The sequence below is a fragment of the Gymnoscopelus braueri genome, assembly GCF_963280865.1.
Source record: "Gymnoscopelus braueri genome assembly, chromosome: 18".
Lineage (NCBI taxonomy): Eukaryota > Metazoa > Chordata > Actinopteri > Myctophiformes > Myctophidae > Gymnoscopelus > Gymnoscopelus braueri.
The window spans coordinates 24,181,973-24,199,536 of NC_137618.1; the positions used below are offsets into that span (position 1 = coordinate 24,181,973).

Consider the following 17,564-nt stretch of genomic DNA (forward strand, 5'->3'; position numbering starts at 1 on the left):
ATGTCCCATTTCACAAGTTCAAATGTATTATTACACACAATGCGACGCATTCTGAGCTTGTATATCCTCTATTTCAGGGGTCTTCAACGTTTTCAGGCCAAGGACCCCCTAGCTGAGAGAGAGATGAAGCAGGGACCCCTACTACTCTATATTGTATAAAGTATTATTTTTTAACTTAGTCTGCTCTTTTTTCCCTCTACAAAAATAGCCGATCTACAAGCAAGGCGTTGAGAGCTTGTAGATCTGCTATTTTTGGCTAATATGTTCCCCTCAGAAAAGGAATTCTAAGGTTCAAGTGGTTAATGTAAAAAAAAACTAAATCCTATCACACAAAGATATGGCGGACCCCCTATAGTAGCTCTGAGGACCCCCTAGGGGTCCCGGACCCCCTGTTGAAGACCCCTGCTCTATTTTCAAATGGCCGAAATGTATAGGCTGATCATCTGGGTAATGACCGTTTTGTATTAATAATACAAATCTACAAAGTAACTAACTAAAGTTTTCAAATCAGTCTAGTGGACTTGGAGTAAAAGTATAATATTTGCCCCATGTAGTGGAGTAAAACTAAAGTACTGGAAACACTCCAATAAAGTAAAAATACCTCAAAATTTTACTTAAGTACATGGGTACATGTACTTACTTTACACCACTGATTTATCCTTGTTTCTGCGATATTCTAATATTAGGTTTTCTTTTGTTATATTCATATTTTTTTAAGTGTATGTGCGAAATTTTATGTTGCATTGACGCAGGGAATCCACAAGATGGAGCTGTTGTACTCTTCTGTTGGGCCTAGGCACTGTTGCTGTTGAGTACTGAGTAACTGAGTGCCACCAATCTGCTTTCAAAATAAAAACGAAAAATATGATATGATTGATTGATTGAAATACTTTATTAGACAGAAATGTAAACAGCACAAGGTAAAGTCAGACATTTGAGCTAAAAGGATAACACAGAAAAGGTCTGGGGACTTAAATCCATATTTTGCTTTTTCATTACTACTCGTATATATGATGTTTTGCATATTATTGTATATTATTATTTGTCTTTAAATGTCTCGATGAATTGAATACACTGGATCTCAATGGAAATAAGCCATAGGCCATCATCAACAAATATAAGACAGCAAATGTACAAAGTAGAAAAATGGAAAAAATAAGAAAAAAGAAACTGTAGGCAGTGAATGCCATCACCTTTCAATGGGAGTTTACCTCCCCTTTTGGTAGGTAGTAATATTTTATCATTAATTTAGTTTTTCAGTAAAGTAAAATAATAATAATACAGTAATAACAATGTAATAATAATAATTATTATTATTATAAAAACATAAAACAAACTCTTGAGTCTTATTTTGAAATCCACGTACCGGAAGTATGACTGTAAAGTTGCATGTAAATATTTGAGTTGCGGGTTGCTTATTTTGGGCTTGCTTTCTAAATGTTGTTTTAAAACCAGTGGTTCTCAAACATTTTCATGTCAAGGTCCCCCAAATGAATATGTATTTGTCTGCAGACCCCCATCTGAAAATATTTTATACCAATCATCAATATACAAGATTTGTGTTGTTAAAACATTTAAAAAAAATCCACAATCCACATTTCACATTTTCTTCAAGATTTTTTTCTTGTGGCCTAGTTGCTTCGTTTGGGCTTGTTTTCCTGGACCTGGTTGCTTATTTGTCTCCCAGAATCTGGCAACACTCTGCTGCTGTCTGCTTCAGTTTTCTGTGAGCGGTGTTATTCAGAGAAGATGCCTGGGCTAGACACATCATATGGTGGGTTTTAACTTACGTTTTAGGTGACCCTACTTAACGAAGACGTTTTCTAATCCGTATGCATTCAGTAGTGCAAAATACACCACCTGATCTTACTATAACTTGGGGTTTGGCTAAACAAAGCTAATAACTTAGCTAGATGGTAACGTTAGCTTGGGCTGAGACCAACACTGTCTGTGAGATGATGGAGTGATAGATTAACAGCTGTATAATACCAGAACCTGATGGTTATAACGGTGTCACTGTCTGTCAAGGACGTATTTATTTCATTTGTTGTCATGACTCGTGTGTAACTTTGTTAAGTTTGTCAGCGTCCACACATTTAAGCGCGTGCTTTACCTTTTATTTCCTCTTTTGTAGATGTACACAAACTTGTGGAAAACATTGGAAGGCTTTCTCCAGATCTGTTGGCTGAAACAGTGAGAATATTCTCTCTCTCTCTCTCTCTCTCTCTCTCTCTCTCTCTCCATATATGTGTGTATATATATATATATATATATATATATATATATATATATATACATATACATATACATATACACACACACACACACACACACACACACACACACACACACACACACACACACACACACACACACACACACACACACACACACACCTTTTAGATAGCAACTATAGAACAAGCACTAAGTATCATGGCTTGAAAAGCCAGGCACTGAAATCCTGGTGTTATTTATGTTATAGATTTAAGCTTAGATTTCATTCCCACGTTACTTTTTGCTACCCTTTTCCCACACATTAGACGTAATAGTCAGCTAAGCTTGCATATAGCAACGGTATGATGCTCATGTGACACTGCTTGACAAATCGTTGCAAAACACTGTCCACTGATGGTTCTGGTGAAAACTGGCTATATATCCATGGCATGTAGCAACAACCTCAGTAGCAGTGCGTGTGATGTTGATTTGTTGAATATAAAATCTTGCTTGGCATTACAGTATAGCGCAACAGGTATTCATGCAGTGTGGAATTAGCATTGCATGGTGGATTGTTGCCTTTTCAGAGATGTTGGTTCTGAGAACTAATCTTCTCATCTCCAGTGTCAGCAGATTCTAACTTATCTTCAAGGACACACTAGGGGTGTAGATTCAACAGAAATCGCTGATGTGAGTAAAAATGTCTTAACATTTCTTTGCTCTCAGCACATTATCTTCACTTGTCCCTCTTTCATAAGTTCTTTTCTTGTTCTGGACAGAGGTTTCAGAGAGCTGGAGTTAGCCTCGACCAGGACACTATACAAAATGTTACCAGATATCTCTTATTAACATTCAGGTAATTGCCCTCTTGTATTTGTCCCATGTAATGGTGTGTGGCCCCTAGCCACCTACAGAATGTAATGGCAAGGTGTCCTACTGTACTTACTGGCATTATATTTATTTTGATATAGTAAAGGCATCACAATGTGATATGCATTGAGTTTGTGCAGTTGGAGTAGATTGCATTATTTATTAGGAGGTCCCAAACAAAACTGATGATCTTTAATATCAAGTGTGCTTTTTTTCCCTGGCTTCACAGGTTAATCACACATAATTGTTTGCATAAGCCGATACCAAACATTTTGATTGCTATGTATTGTATTAGGTCTGCTGGGAAAAGTAACCTTTCTGGGGATGAACTAGTGTTGAGGCTGGAAGACGGTTGCACGAAGTGGCCCAGGGCCTCTCTGCAAGTGATGCACAGGCTGTGGAGTGATCAGGGGGCGCTAGTCCATGCACAACAAGATGCCCAAGCCATTCTCAGCATTGGCCAGGTATGACATCATTTATTTTTGTAGATGAATGCAATTGACAGTACTACTGATAAACATGAACACAGATATTGCTATATTATTTTGCACATCTTCTTCTGACATAAGAGTGGCAGATGACTGGTGTTGATATGTCTTGTGTTTTGCTGTTTCTATCTAGTTAGTGGACATGCAGTGGAAACTTGGCATGGCAGTGAGTTCTGACACCTGTCGGTCTCTCAACTCTCCCTACGTGTCTCTACTGCTGAAGATCGCACATCCCTCTGGACACATCTGTCAGAGATCTTTTGAGATGACCATTCCCCAGTTTCAGGTCCGTATCTGAGTGGATGTGCCCTATGAATCCAGTGCTTGCTTTGAGTACAATTTTATAAAGCATCTGCATCATTAATTAGCATTGCAATATGATATAATGTTGAAAGCCTTAATCGGTTTGATAAACATCATGCCTGACTTCGATCTTTTCTTTACATCCGCTGCAGAACTTTCACAAGCAGTTCAAGGAGATGGCTGCTGTTTTGGAGACTGTGTGATGATTGCAACTGCAGATTGCAGAATTCACCTTTCGTTATTAATGAACGTGTGACACATGTTTGACATAAGATGCTGTATTTTTGCTGTGACAAAAGCATTGCTCAAATACGACTATAAATATATATTGTTAATATTGTTACTCATTGGCATGGCTCTACATTATAGTGTCAATGAGTTTTATGTGTCCCTAATATGCAAAATATAGTAGAATGCTCTATGATGAACATCTCCTCATGTTACTGAAATATTGCTTCTACAGAACCCTGATCTATGTTGCAGAGGAGCGACATTAGTTTCAACGGCTATGTCTCACATTGATAAGGTTTACATTGATTATGATGACATAGTTTGCATTGATCAGTACTTTTGCTTTTAACATGGTGTACTTTTCAGTTGTAAAAGAAGGAAAATGCATTTAGACAATACTGTTGAGTGCTTCTATTTTGTACAATGGACTACTTTTGTTTGTAATCTATTTGCAATTTTCCAGCTATACACTGCATACTACCTACGTATTACACCACAGATAGACAAAGACTTAAATAATATAAGAATATACTTTACTACTTTGCACTAGTTTGGTACCGTTTCTCTAGTTTGGATAGCTTATAAGAAAGGATTTTGAAAATCTATTGTTTACAAAAACTCAGTTTGCTTTTGTTTTGGCTAGTTTAACCCCCTTCCTACAAGGAATCATTATTGGACAACAATATGAGGTAAAGGCTCTGGATTGTCGTTCAAAAACTGCCCTCCTTTATGGAGAAGTTACTTATAGTGACTGTTGCCACTTTAGATGACTGTTACAGATACAGTATGCCATAAGTTTATAAGTCACTGTGTGTTTTGTCAGATAACAGGTCATGTGATATGGATATTATCCTGAACAGACCTCTGCAGCCTTTGTTTTTGTTTGTTCTTATACTTGTATCCACTGTAACTTGATCATGTAAATAGTAAAAATAAATATTTGAAACCTTTTTTTTAATGATTCCATACTATGTGTCCCATGTATGTATAAGGGAGTTTACGATTACCTTCAGATGTGTGGGTACTGGCACAGTACCCATAGTACTCTTCCTAGTGTCCAGTCTTCTCCACCCCGAAGTACCCACTCTTCCAGGTGCCCACATGTCCAAGGTGCCCTGTTGTCCCTAGTGGCCAGAATGTTTTGGTGCCCAGTAACAGCTGAAATCAATAATATCAGTATTCTGATTAACCCTATGGACAAGCCTCACACACAACGCAACGTGAGCGCTTCCTTTTTTTTTTTCAAAATATTTTTAATTTAGTTTTTATTCTTAAATACTCTGTTCTACGACGGTGTCTCACGCCGGAAATAGCCGATCTACAAGCTCACAATGCGTCTCATCTGGTGTCATGCTGCATTCATCTCGTTTTAATGTTTTATAAAAAGAGTTATTTATTGACGACTTCCACTTGTATTTACTCATTTTGTCCACATGAGGGCGACAAAGGCCCTTGACTATAGACAGATGAACGGATTCAGATGTTTGCAAAGTGATTACAGTCAGTTAGTTCGTTTATAGTTAGTTAGTTAGTTAGTTTATACTATAGTTAGGGAGCAACACTGGTATAGTAGCTAGACTGTATATTATTTACTCATTAATATTAACTGTTGTGATAGTTATATAGGCCTACTGTATAAACAGTAGATAGACTGTATATTATTATTTACTCATTATATTAACTGTTGTGATAGTTATATACTGTATAAACAGTAGATAGACTGTATATTATTATTTACTCATTATATTGAAGGTAAGTGATATTTTTTGGATAAAACAAAAAGTATTTTGTTAAAAGGTTAAAGCACTATATTCTGATAGTAATCATTGCTGTAGAGTGTTTGTTCAGTAACAGGAGTCTCCCCGTCTCTCCAGCTCTTTAATAAACAGAAAATACATTTTCCGGTAGGTGTCAAAATCTCAGCCAATCAGGAGAAAGTACCCATTTTTAAGCTTCATTTTTATAGTGTTCCAGTTCCAATTTTGCCTGCTCATTTCTTAGTGTCATCACTTCCAATTGCATTTGTTTAATCTATATCCTGATTGTTGAGTTCTCTATCCTGATTGGATAAAATTGGAAATTAAACTGAAACTGAAACGAAAATGCATTTTCTGTTTAATAAAGAGCTGTAGAGACAAGGAGACTCCTTTTACTGAACAAACACTCTAATGACTCTATAGCAATGAGTTCTATCAGAATATAGAGCTATTTAACACTTATTTTAACCAAAGAAAATCACTTATCCTACCTTTAACTGTTGTAATAGTTATATTGTATAAACAGTAGATAGACTGTATATTATTATTTACTCATTATATTAACTGTTGTGATAGTTATATACTGTATAAACAGTAGATAGACTATACTATTTTATTTACTCATTATATTAAATGTCCCATCTCTGAAAGACAACACAAGTTACTGGTGTGACGGTTCCCTATATTAGGCTTGTGGTGGTGACTTGTGGTGTTCCGCAAAGAAGTATACTAGGACCTTTACTGTTCCTGATATATGTGAACGATATGTCTTCAGCTTGCGACTGCAAACTGCTCCTGTTCGCAGATGACTCTGCTCTGCTGGTCTCGGACAGAGACCAGCAGGTTGCAGGTTGAGAAAACTCAGCTCTGAACTTGACACGATCTGTATCTGGCTCTCCGACAACAAACTATCATTACACCTGGGTAAAACTGAATCCATCCTCTTTGGGTCCAGTTCTAACCTTAGCAAGGCTGAGAGTTTCACGATCAAAGCGGGTGATGATGTTATCACAAGAAAGGAGGAAATTACCTACCTGGGTTCCATCTTGGAGGCAAACCTCTCCGGTGACAAAATGGCCGAAAGAGTGATCAAAAAGGTCAACCAAAGAACACGCTTTTTGTATAGGATTGGCCGTCTAGTCAGTAAGAATACTCTGAAGATTCTTGCAGGGGCCCTCATACAAGGTTATTACGATTATGCATGCTCCTCATGGTATCACAACACCACCAAGGCCTTAAAAACAAGGCTCCAAACACCCCAAAACAAACTAGTAAGGCTACTTCTTGGCCTCAATCACAAAACCCATCTAACCCCTGCTCATTTTGCTAGGATTGGATGGCTTAGGGTTGAGGACAGAGTACAGCAACTTGCAATAGAGCACCGAAGTCTGACGTAATTTACACATCCTAGGTTTGTCTACCTGGTTCGCGGTTTTCCACCCCCATTCTGAATATAAGAACTGTGTTCCAAAAATAAACGAATGACCCCGGCGGTTTTACTCTTATGGATATGAAGCATCAACTGACGGTGAGAAAACGCTAATGTTACTTCCGCCGAATTAGTAAAATTTTCGCCAGAAACAGACTGTATCAAATATAAGTGACTGACTATCATAAACGATACAGAACCTCCTCCCTGACAATATCGCCGAGACAGTTTGTTTATTTTTGGACCACAATTCTTATATGAGACGATTCTATGATGACCCAATGTTATTCTCCATAGCGAAATTACTTTACGAACCTGGGGATGAACGAGTGACGTCAGGACTTCTGTACTCTATGGGCCTGGTCTTCAAGATACACCACAACATTGGGATCCCCCTGTATTTGTCAAAATACTTCCAAAGCGTTAATGAAGTCCACGAACATAACACCAGAGGCAGCTCCACGAATCATGTTCAACCCAGATTTGTCTCAACAAAGGGAATGAACTCGTTCTCATGCTATTCAACAAAAATGTGGAATGCCCTACCAAAAGGAGTAAAGGAGTATAAAACCCTACTCACTTTCAAAACTGCCCTAAAGATACACCTTCAGGAGGCTGCAATTCGAAAATGGCCCCTGTCTAAGTCTTAACCTACCCCCACCCACCCCCCCTCCCCTTTTTTTTCTTCTCATTCATACATTCATACCAGTAACCTGTAAGCTGATTGTATGACGTTCTGTATAGTAGTGTGTATATCTGTCTGTCTCTTATATGTCATCATGATTTGTGTGCATGGGGATCTCATTTTAAACAAGCTTAGTGCTTTATGAGTCTTCCAGTTTAGTAGACCTTGTATTGTGAATTTGTACTTCCATGTACTGTTGTTCTCATGTCTTACTAAATAAAGTACATCAATCAATCAATCAAAGGTTATATGTCGTGTAGTTGCTATATGTATTTCACCTTCATATGTTTCACTTAGGTTATGTGGTTATGAGTTGTGTTTGCTTGGCCCTTCTAATTGTTGTTTCTATTTGGTTCCTAGGATTTGGGGAGCAGAGTGGTGCAGGTCATCAGGCTAATTGGCGTGCACCTGGGCTCGAGTGCTCACGCCCCTTTAAAAAGCCTGCTCCCCGTTCTTGTGGCAGATCCATGTCTTCTCCTGCACCATCTGACCCGCACGCCTTCCAACATGTATGTTAATACATACAACACTCGCACCCACACTACACCATCCACTCATCAATACACGCATTACATTACTGACTACTGATTTCCACACCTCATCTCTTTATTTCTAGTTTGTTTGATTTGTCTTTTGATCATTAATTAACACTAAAGTTACTTTTTACACTGCGTCTCCCTTGTTTTTGCTATGTTCCATGGTTTACTTTCCCTAGGCATGGGTCATAAGGTTGTTCAAGGTTCAGTTTGATTGTTACATCTTGTATACAGGTGAAGCTTTCTTCAGACAATGCAGCAGCCTAATAGTCTGTATAATAAGTCAAGAACAAAAAAAGAGTGAAAACACAAGAGCAAAAAAAAGTCAGTAGTTTTACACTTGTAGGATGATAATAATAAAAACAATAAAAGCATATCAGCGTTTTTATATAGCTGCCACTTTACTTTTGTAAACAACTTCACAGTAGCCTATATTCTATATACAGCAGTTAAGTTTAACAGTTAGTTTAGTTTTTGTTTAACAGTTCAATTAAAGTGCAAGAGAAAGACAGGAGAGGGGAGGTGTGAAGGGGGGGTAGCATTTCCTTTTTTTTATTTTTATTTTTTATTCTTGTCAGATTGTTCATGTGCCTGATTATGTATATGTAACAGGGAAATTGGCATTCCAGGGAAATTGAAAAAGGAGCGCTTGTTTTTACCACCCACCCAGGCAATTCTGTATAACCAACACTAGAGGGCAATGAATGCAAGCCACACGCATGCACATGCGTGTGTGCATGTGCATGTGCACGCGTGTGCGTGTGTGCATGCGCACACATGCACACGCACACGCACACACGCACACACACACATGTGTGTCGTCGTGGACACTGGATAGTAACCATAGACTGTAACCCATGAAAAGATCTATTCTCCCCCTATCGGTTCACAACTCGGACGGCGCAGATTCGACTAGCAGACCTTCGGACGGTCGGCGCGGGCACTCGCGCGCCTCCTCGGCCTCAAGCTCTGCTGAGTCGGCGCGCCTCCGTCATGGACAATAACTATTATCACGTGTGCGTGTGAACGCGTGTTCAGCGTTCCCCTAGCGTAGCTTCCTGGTTGCTATGTGGGGGGAACAACAAAAGCTAGGTCGGCCTCCATCAAAGCCCCGCCTCGCGCCTCCTCCTCCTCCTCGCGCCGCCTCGTATCAAAGCCCCGCTTTGTGCCTGCTCCTCCTCCTCCTCCTTGTGCTGCCTCGTATCAAAGCCCCGCCTCGCGCCTCCTCCTCCTCGCGAGCCTCGCGTAAAAAACCCTGTCTCGAAAAGCCCCGCCTCGCGCCGAAGCCCCGCGCCTAAAAGCGAGCGCTCCTCTTTCAATTTCCCTGGAATGCCAATTTCCCTGTGACATATTCACCTGTTTCCTAGGCTGTGTGTTTTCCACTTCCTGTCAATTTCATTGGATATCATTGGTCATCTGACCAGTTTCATTGGATTTCATTGGATCAAATCGAAAAAAAAGTGGAAAACACACAGCCTAGGAAACAGGTGAATATACACGGGGAAAGACACTTTTTAGCAGTCTGTTGTTGCCAGTGGCCCTGAGACCAGTGGTGTAAAGTAACTAAGTACATTTACTCAAATACTGTACTTAAGTACAATTTTGAGGTATTTGTACTTTACTTGAGTATTTCCAATTTCCAATACTTTTACTTCTACTCCACTACATCTCAGAGGCAAATATTGCACTTTTACTCCACTACAATTTTTTGAAAACTTAGTTACTAGTTACTTTGCAGATATACATTATTATATATAAATAGCCACTTCAGCCCTATTTATACATAGGCTATTTGAAAATAGCAGATCTACAAGCTCACAACGCGTCGCATCGAGCTTGTAGATCTGCTATTTTCAAACATTTTAGTACTTTTACTTTTGGTACTTTAAGTATATTTTGATGCCAGTACTTTTCATCTTTTACTCAAGTAACATTTTGAACACAGGCCTTTTACTTGTAACAGAGTATTCTTATAATGTGGTATTGCTACTTAAAGAAATTGAGCACTTTTTCCACTTCTACTCAAGTACATTTTGAATTCTGGACTTTTACTTGTAACAGAGTATTTCTATATTGCAGCATTGATACTTAAAGTAAAACATTTGAGTACTTTTTCCACCACTGGTCCTGTCACTTGAAAAACAAAAAAACATGTGCACAAGCAAGCCACTTGTCGTGCACATGCATGCAGCGGGGTGGGCGGGTTCGTAGCGCGCTCCGGCCACTCCTCCTGCAAGGCGGCGTTGTGGATGAAGGGAATGGATCACACAGAGAGGGGAGACAGACTGCAGCAACGCGATAAACAAGCATCAAATGATGTCTTCTGCACTAGTCTACGGGCACAGACAATAGCCAGGGATGGTCCACGGCGGGATGTTAAACTAGAACTAGAACTATATTCACTCCGTCCAGTTCTACGCTCGTTTAGAAGAGAGAGAAAGGCTTTCAAGAAGTCACATTTTTTGTTTACACTGGAGGCTGCTGCCAGCGCCACGTTCTAGCTGCAGGCAAGCTGTGAAACTTGGGCTTTGTTTCACTCACATTGACTCATTCCTATAGCTAATCGCCAGAGCAGAGAGAGAGAGAGAGAGTTGTAATTAAGATGACCAAATTATAAGTACATAATGTCACCCTGGAAAAAATAATAACACAAAATCCTGAGAGGTTTTGGTGTGCTGGGTGAAGGACTGCGCTGTTCCTGACTGTTGATGAGCACATGTTCGCCTTTGTTGCTGTAACTTTCCTCTGGGACATGGACGTGATGACTGTTGTCACATAGTCGGCACAAACGTGGAGCTCTGGATCAGGTCACCTATTCGGGTAATATGCACTTTACGAAAATGAAATGATAGCCTGGCGTCATCTTTGAACACAGCCTTGATCCAAGTTCTCTCAGTGAGCAAGACAGTTTGGCATCGCTGTCATCAAACCTTCAGACACAGAGCTGCTGTTGTTGTTGTTGTGGGCCGACGACATGGAGTGTCAGGATGAAAAGGCGAAGGTCCACAGATTCAATCTATGGTACATCGGCTGGTCCTCGCTGGACAGACGGTCCACCTTGCCCATGCTGCCGTGGCTGGTGGCGGAGATCCGCAGGAAGAGCGAGAAGACGAACGACTCCAGTGGTCCCGTCCAGGCCAGAGAGGTCCAGCTGGTGCTCAACCCCCCGGTCATCCGATGCGTCCCCTGCAACAACGCCAACTCGTCGGTCTTCATATTCGAGCACAAAGTGCAGTTCATCTTTCGATTCATTCACAACAGCAACGACCAGACGTATTTCGCCTACCTTATCCGCGCCCAGCCTGACAATCCCGAGTCCGAGATGTCCTGTCACGTCTTCAAGGCCTGTGACCCCAACCAGGTAGGGATTTCCCCAGTACAGGATGAAAGTCTACGTTTCATCAAATGTGGCTCGCAACAATAATAGGCCTACATGCAACACACGTGGGACAATTGGAAGTGTAAGCCATTGCCTGTGGCTTTGCTTTATTTTCATTATGGTAGTGTTTAAATGAACTAATTCGTACCAAAAGTGATGTCAATGTCATGCAAAACCAGGATGTGTATCTCAAGAAGGAAATTTCATATAGGCCAATGCGCTGGGGAGATTACTGAGAGGACAAAAGATGTTTGTTTTTGGTATTAACAGTATTTAGGCCACCCATTTGTTTGTATGGATAATGCAGTGGGCAACTGGGCACCCTGGATTTATTGAAAAGTTAATCTACCCCTATGTTCCCCTTGTAGGGAATCCCTGGCACCACACTCACAATATTGAATCGGCAACTTTCTCTGCACTGATCACCAGTGCTTAATAAATGAGTAACAAATATCTTTTACACATTTGAAATTCAATAAGGTGGGAGTAGATAGCATGCAGTCTGTCTGTATGCAAGCATTCTCAGCAGAAATGCTTGGTATGAAACATAACAAGACAAGACTGTACTGAAGCAGCTGCCTGTGCGTGTGTCTGTGTCTGTGTGTGTGTGTGTGTGTGTGTGTGTGTGTGTGTGTGTGTCTGGGAGTGTGTTAGCCCTGAAACATGACTGTCGTCATGTGAACCATGGCTAGGAGTGTGTGTGAGGGAGAGAGAATGAACACGTGGTTAATAACATGTATGGTGCAAGGCTTCTATGCATGTTTATTCTGTTTTTTATACATGCATCACGTGGTGAGGAGCCATGTCAAGATCAGGAACACAACTAAACTTCAATCAGTCAAACTGTCATGCTTTTCCATTTGAACCAGCAAATATTGCTTTTATGCAAACATATAGCAATAGCCACATATTTTAAGGATATTAAAAGTCAGTATGAAGTTTCCTGTGGTAGGTGCAAGACCAGAGTCCACCATTTGTCTACTGCTGAAAGCTGAGAAGAGTAGGGGCAACATGTTTTGAGACAGATTAATGTTTAAGGCCGACTCTCTCTTTTCAGACATGAATGTATACTATGGATGTAACAAAGTCACCTCAGTCTGTGTGTTGTTACGCAAGAAAAACTGGTTTGGTAGCTCAGCTGCTACTGTAGCAACACGTGCAGGATGGAACACAAGGAATGCACCTTCATCCAATGAGAACCGTACTCCACACTGTCACTGTCACAGAGCAGAACATTACACAGCAAAATCTGTGTACGCCAGTTTGTGAAATCAAGTTATTTTTGCTGATGTACTTTTATGTTATTTTTAAGTTACACCACAGTATTACTTTATTTTTAGGCAGAGGGATAGGAGGAGAGGGTCATGCTTGTGAATCTATTATTAGCTTTCGGTAGTTGACAGGGGTATAGAGTGTATAAAGCTTGAAGGCATATTTGTTCCATCAGTCGATAAGATATGAAAGGTTAAGTCTGGTTGGCTGTCAGAGGATGTCTTGCTGAAGAAAGGGGCTCACTTGACAGGAGGAATGATTCATGGAACGCAATTATATTATGTAACCAATTGGGCACAATAAAGTCCAATGTGAACAACTGCTGACAGACAATAAGCTTTGCATGAAAGTACCATGCCTTGTGGTGCGTTTCCTTTGGAGGCATGGGAGGAAGGAAAGTGCTTTAAACTTCATGCCATCGGCGGGCACAAATCTGGTTTGTTGAACTTTGAAAATCAGTGCATTGCAGCACTAATACATTTAGTGCCACACACACACACACACACACACACACACACACACACACACACACACACACACACACACACCAAGGGATACAGGATAGGTGGGCACTAGGGGCATCTGGACACCTCGATGTAAAATTGGCTATTTTGTCCAAAATGTAAAAAATATATATATTTGAAAAATGGTCTTAAGTAATGTAAATACACTATGTGAACATGCATGGTACATCATTATCAGACCAAATGTTGTCCTTCAACCTCTTGTTGATGCCCCAAAATGAAGTTTTGTAGCAATTGTAGAAATATTAGACCTTAATTGACGAATGTTTAAGCATGTTCTATCTAATCATGTATACTTTACTTTACTTAAAACATTTTCCAAATACTTTATTGTTTTACATTTTGGAAAAAATAGCCAATTTATCACTGAGGTGCCCACTCTTCCTTGGTACCACAAAGACCAGACTGCCATTTGGCATTAGGTTGTAACCTTTTACCTGACTCACAGTCTGAGATACTCACTTAGATCTTGGCATAGCAGCGCAGGTACAAATAGAACATTGACTCACTGCATTCATGCCAGTATTAATTCCGTGATGGACAGATTGAGGTTGTCTGCAGTCTAAACTGTTTCCACCGGCTTTTCCCCTGTGCTCTGACTTGGAACAGGACCACTGTTGAATCTCTCCCGTTCCCAAGACCTCTGACTGAGTTACTCCCTGCTGTGTTCCAAAATCATTTTTTGAGCCGGTGCCATAAGGGACCCAGTGACACTAGCAGATTGTCAAATAGCCAAGTGAGGGCAACAATGAAGAGCCTGACTGGCCACTGAAGATAACTATATAGTATGCTTGTGAAATGCCAAATTTCACAAGCCAAATTTGCCTATTAAGCCATGGCTTACAGTTTGAAAGAGTAACCACTGCTTGTTGTCCATGGAAAAACTCAAATGGGTTACCATTTAATTTAGGAGAAGGTAAAACATCCGCACACTGGTTTAAAGCTCCCAAAACGTATTTTATTAATGGCGCAAAGTTTCGACCTTATAGGTCTTCATCAGGCAAAAATCTAGTTTCACCTTCTTGATTCTTGCCTTGATGTCCAGCACCTGGGCTAAATACAGGTACAAGATGTATTGTGCACACAATCTCCTCTGGAAACCTTACCATTTTATTTACCAATCCTAGTGTGGTCAGTATTTGTGAACCTGAAGAAGCCTCTTCTGCCAATATACGAATAAAGAGAACCAAGCTTGACACATGACATGATGTATGGACGGTAGGACGGTGGACTTTGTAACCTGAGTACTGCTGTCACAGAGTGTAAATCAGAGTATTTATTTTTCTTTTTCTAGTTTTTGTCGACTCTACAGTGGTGGATTTCCCCAAATGCAAACCAATTTGTCCAAAGCCATACAAATTGTATTCAAAAATTCAGTGTTTATCCTATTTGCTGTATTTGAATATAGTGAATGACACGCAAGTCTCTATTTCTGATACGTTGTGGGCTTATAGATCTCCTATTTTAGCTTTTCTTTTTTGAAAGGTTTTGAAAACATTTGAATTATTTGTGAAAATGTTCACCTATAATGGACATGCGCTAATAGGGACACCAAGTTGAACGTGTTAATAGTTATATGATACAAAACCTGTAGGCCACAGTAAGATGAATAATCTGTGCAAAGGTATGTAGAGAGAACTTTCTGTCTGATATGAGCTTTTGACCCTCATCAGGGTGAGACGGGAGCCTGTGTCTTATTGTTTTGTGTTGACTTGGGACAAGATGTTTGTCATCTTGCCTCCTCTGGTGTGTCCACTCAGACAGGTGGAAAAGCACTGAGTGGGTGTTGTGACTGTTTTGAGGTGCAGCTGGAAGCATGCCGTAAAACAGGTGCGTTTAAGGTCCTCCCTACCTACACAGGGCAGTGAGTCTGACACCACCATCAGACAAAAAGTATTCTTTGTTGAGAAAATCGACTTGTTTGACTTGTCAGCTATTTCCCAAAACAACATGTCTTTAACCTCAATTCAGCATTTAATATATGTTTTCTGTGAACATCATTTTCCCATTGTGGCTAAGGTGCAAAAGACAATTTTTTTAAATTTCTCACTATGCTACAAATGACGGGGATTACTTATCTTACATTGGCCAACTTGCCTCTTTGTTTAGGGTGGCTAGTAGCTACAGTAGTTAGTTAGTACACATTGGGGGATAAATCATATCTTTCTTAAACAATGGACACAAGAAGTAAGCAAGATCTTTCTTGTGCTTAGTGTAAGGTGCTTAAGTTTACTTAAGCGAAGGCAATCACGCTTATACATTCCAGGAATCTCTGTACAGTATGTATGTAGTGTAGTTTTTGCTCATTAAAAATGTCTTTGAGGTTTTAACTCTGGATGAATTAACTTTGGCAACAGGATTTGATTTTGTTGTATTAGTTTCAGTAGCACTAGTACTGTACACGGTTGGTGCTTTATTTTAATTATTGTGAATTTTGGATGGCCCTTTGGTCTCATACACAAGAATTCTCTCTTCCTCAGCCTTTATTTCCAACCTCATTATACTGAAAACAATAAACCAGTGATGTTGAAAAAGTCTCATTTGGTTAATTACAGGTTCTGTAGAGAAACCTTGTGGGTTTTGAGTTTCCCTGTGAAGTGGCATGATGGTGTTGATAAAGGTAGAAAGAACAACCATTAGGCCTATTGTAAGGAAGTAAAGAGAGATAAACTACTTACTAAAGGCATTCACGGCTCTGCCATTCCTTGTGCTTATGTTCTCTTAAGCTTAAAGGGAGAGAATCGCGTGGGTGCAGGTTGGCACTAAAGACAACCAGGGGAACATTTGCAGTGAGAGGATGCATTTGAACACATTTTTAACGCAGCTCTCGCTGTTCCTTTGTTGTTACACACCATTTTTGCCTCTGTTTCTGCCCTTGCCTCCACTGTCCTTGTATTCGGTTTACTGCAAATAATTAATCAGATCAAATGCTGCTGTGGCGTCATCTTACTTATGAATAATACACCTGGGTTGTTAAATGTTAAGCTGACACCATGTGTCATGTTTATATCAACGGCAAAGTGGTGCAAGACATAACACAGTGCTTTGTTGCCTTGACTGTGATTTCCCCGACAGGGTTCTCTGCATTATCTTGATGGCATATAACATTAAACTGATCTGTTTTTGGAAGCATTTAATTTCACAAGCTCGAAGTAACCAAATAAGTTACTTGTTTGTGTAATTATGTTAAGTTTAGCAGATTTATGATTATTACTATTTTTATGCTGCACTTAATGTATTTGATTATTTCGTCAGACAGAGGAGCACACAGTAGAACTCGCACAGACAATCTAAGGACAATTTTTCCTGATGCCACCATATTTTGTGCATGTAGTTCGACTATTATGTCCTATAAAGCCTGATTTATGCTTCTGAGACAGAGTCATGCAACGTGTCACTCACAACGTTCTTTCAACACGACATAACACTTTCTTCAGTTGATTATACATAATTTTTGTCGAGTGACACGTCACGCCATACTTTGTCGCTGAAGCATAAATCAGGTTTAAGGGAAACCCAAAATGTAGCCTAGCTTGTTTTCTTTTTCCAGTGGTAATTCTTAATAACATGTTTGGGTGTGAGTCTTGTCTTACAGCCTGTGTCTAGCTGTGATCTCCAGATATTGACTGGAAAACTTCAAGTACTCCTGGGAAATAAGCCAGTTGACAGAATGCAACGTAACCACACCCTTACTTTTACTTCGACAAGTCAGATCTTTGTGTCAGCAAAGAGAGATGGTTTAGTATATGTACATGATGTACTCCCCTTTTCTCGGTATCTTAAAGCACTCCTCTGTCTCGAGCCCTGCATGCTCTGGGGAAGGCAGGCACTTTAAATGTTTGACCTTAAAATGGCCCAAGTAGCCACAGCAACAAC

At 40.0% G+C, this 17,564-nt stretch overlaps 2 protein-coding genes across 4 annotated transcripts in view; both read left to right on the plus strand.

The window, feature by feature from the left end:
- Positions 1-1,720: 1,720 nt before the first annotated feature.
- Positions 1,721-5,057, plus strand: commd6 (COMM domain containing 6). Its single transcript, XM_080457008.1, has 7 exons — positions 1,721-1,774; positions 2,135-2,193; positions 2,839-2,904; positions 2,994-3,070; positions 3,380-3,548; positions 3,706-3,858; positions 4,028-5,057. The coding sequence occupies exons 1-7, from the start codon at positions 1,750-1,752 to the stop codon at positions 4,076-4,078; spliced, it is 600 nt and encodes a 199-aa protein (XP_080313134.1). The 5' UTR covers positions 1,721-1,749; the 3' UTR covers positions 4,079-5,057.
- Positions 5,058-10,773: 5,716 nt separating this feature from the next.
- The window catches only part of tbc1d4 (TBC1 domain family, member 4), a 38,816-nt gene continuing 32,025 nt past the window's right edge, over positions 10,774-17,564 (plus strand). For all 3 annotated transcript variants that reach the window (XM_080412541.1, XM_080412543.1, XM_080412542.1), the window contains exon 1: positions 10,774-11,874. In XM_080412541.1, coding sequence (XP_080268667.1) covers positions 11,488-11,874 — 387 coding nt within the window. In that variant the 5' untranslated portion in view covers positions 10,774-11,487. The remainder of the gene's footprint in view (positions 11,875-17,564) is intronic.

Excerpts from the sequence above, each read along its gene's own strand:
- commd6 (XM_080457008.1), top strand. The coding sequence starts at position 1,750 with ATGCCTGGGCTAGACACATCATATG. Across the intron at positions 2,194-2,838 it reads CAGATCTGTTGGCTGAAACA|TGTCAGCAGATTCTAACTTA; the intron begins GTGAGAATATTC and ends TCTCATCTCCAG. Across the intron at positions 3,859-4,027 it reads TGACCATTCCCCAGTTTCAG|AACTTTCACAAGCAGTTCAA; the intron begins GTCCGTATCTGA and ends CATCCGCTGCAG.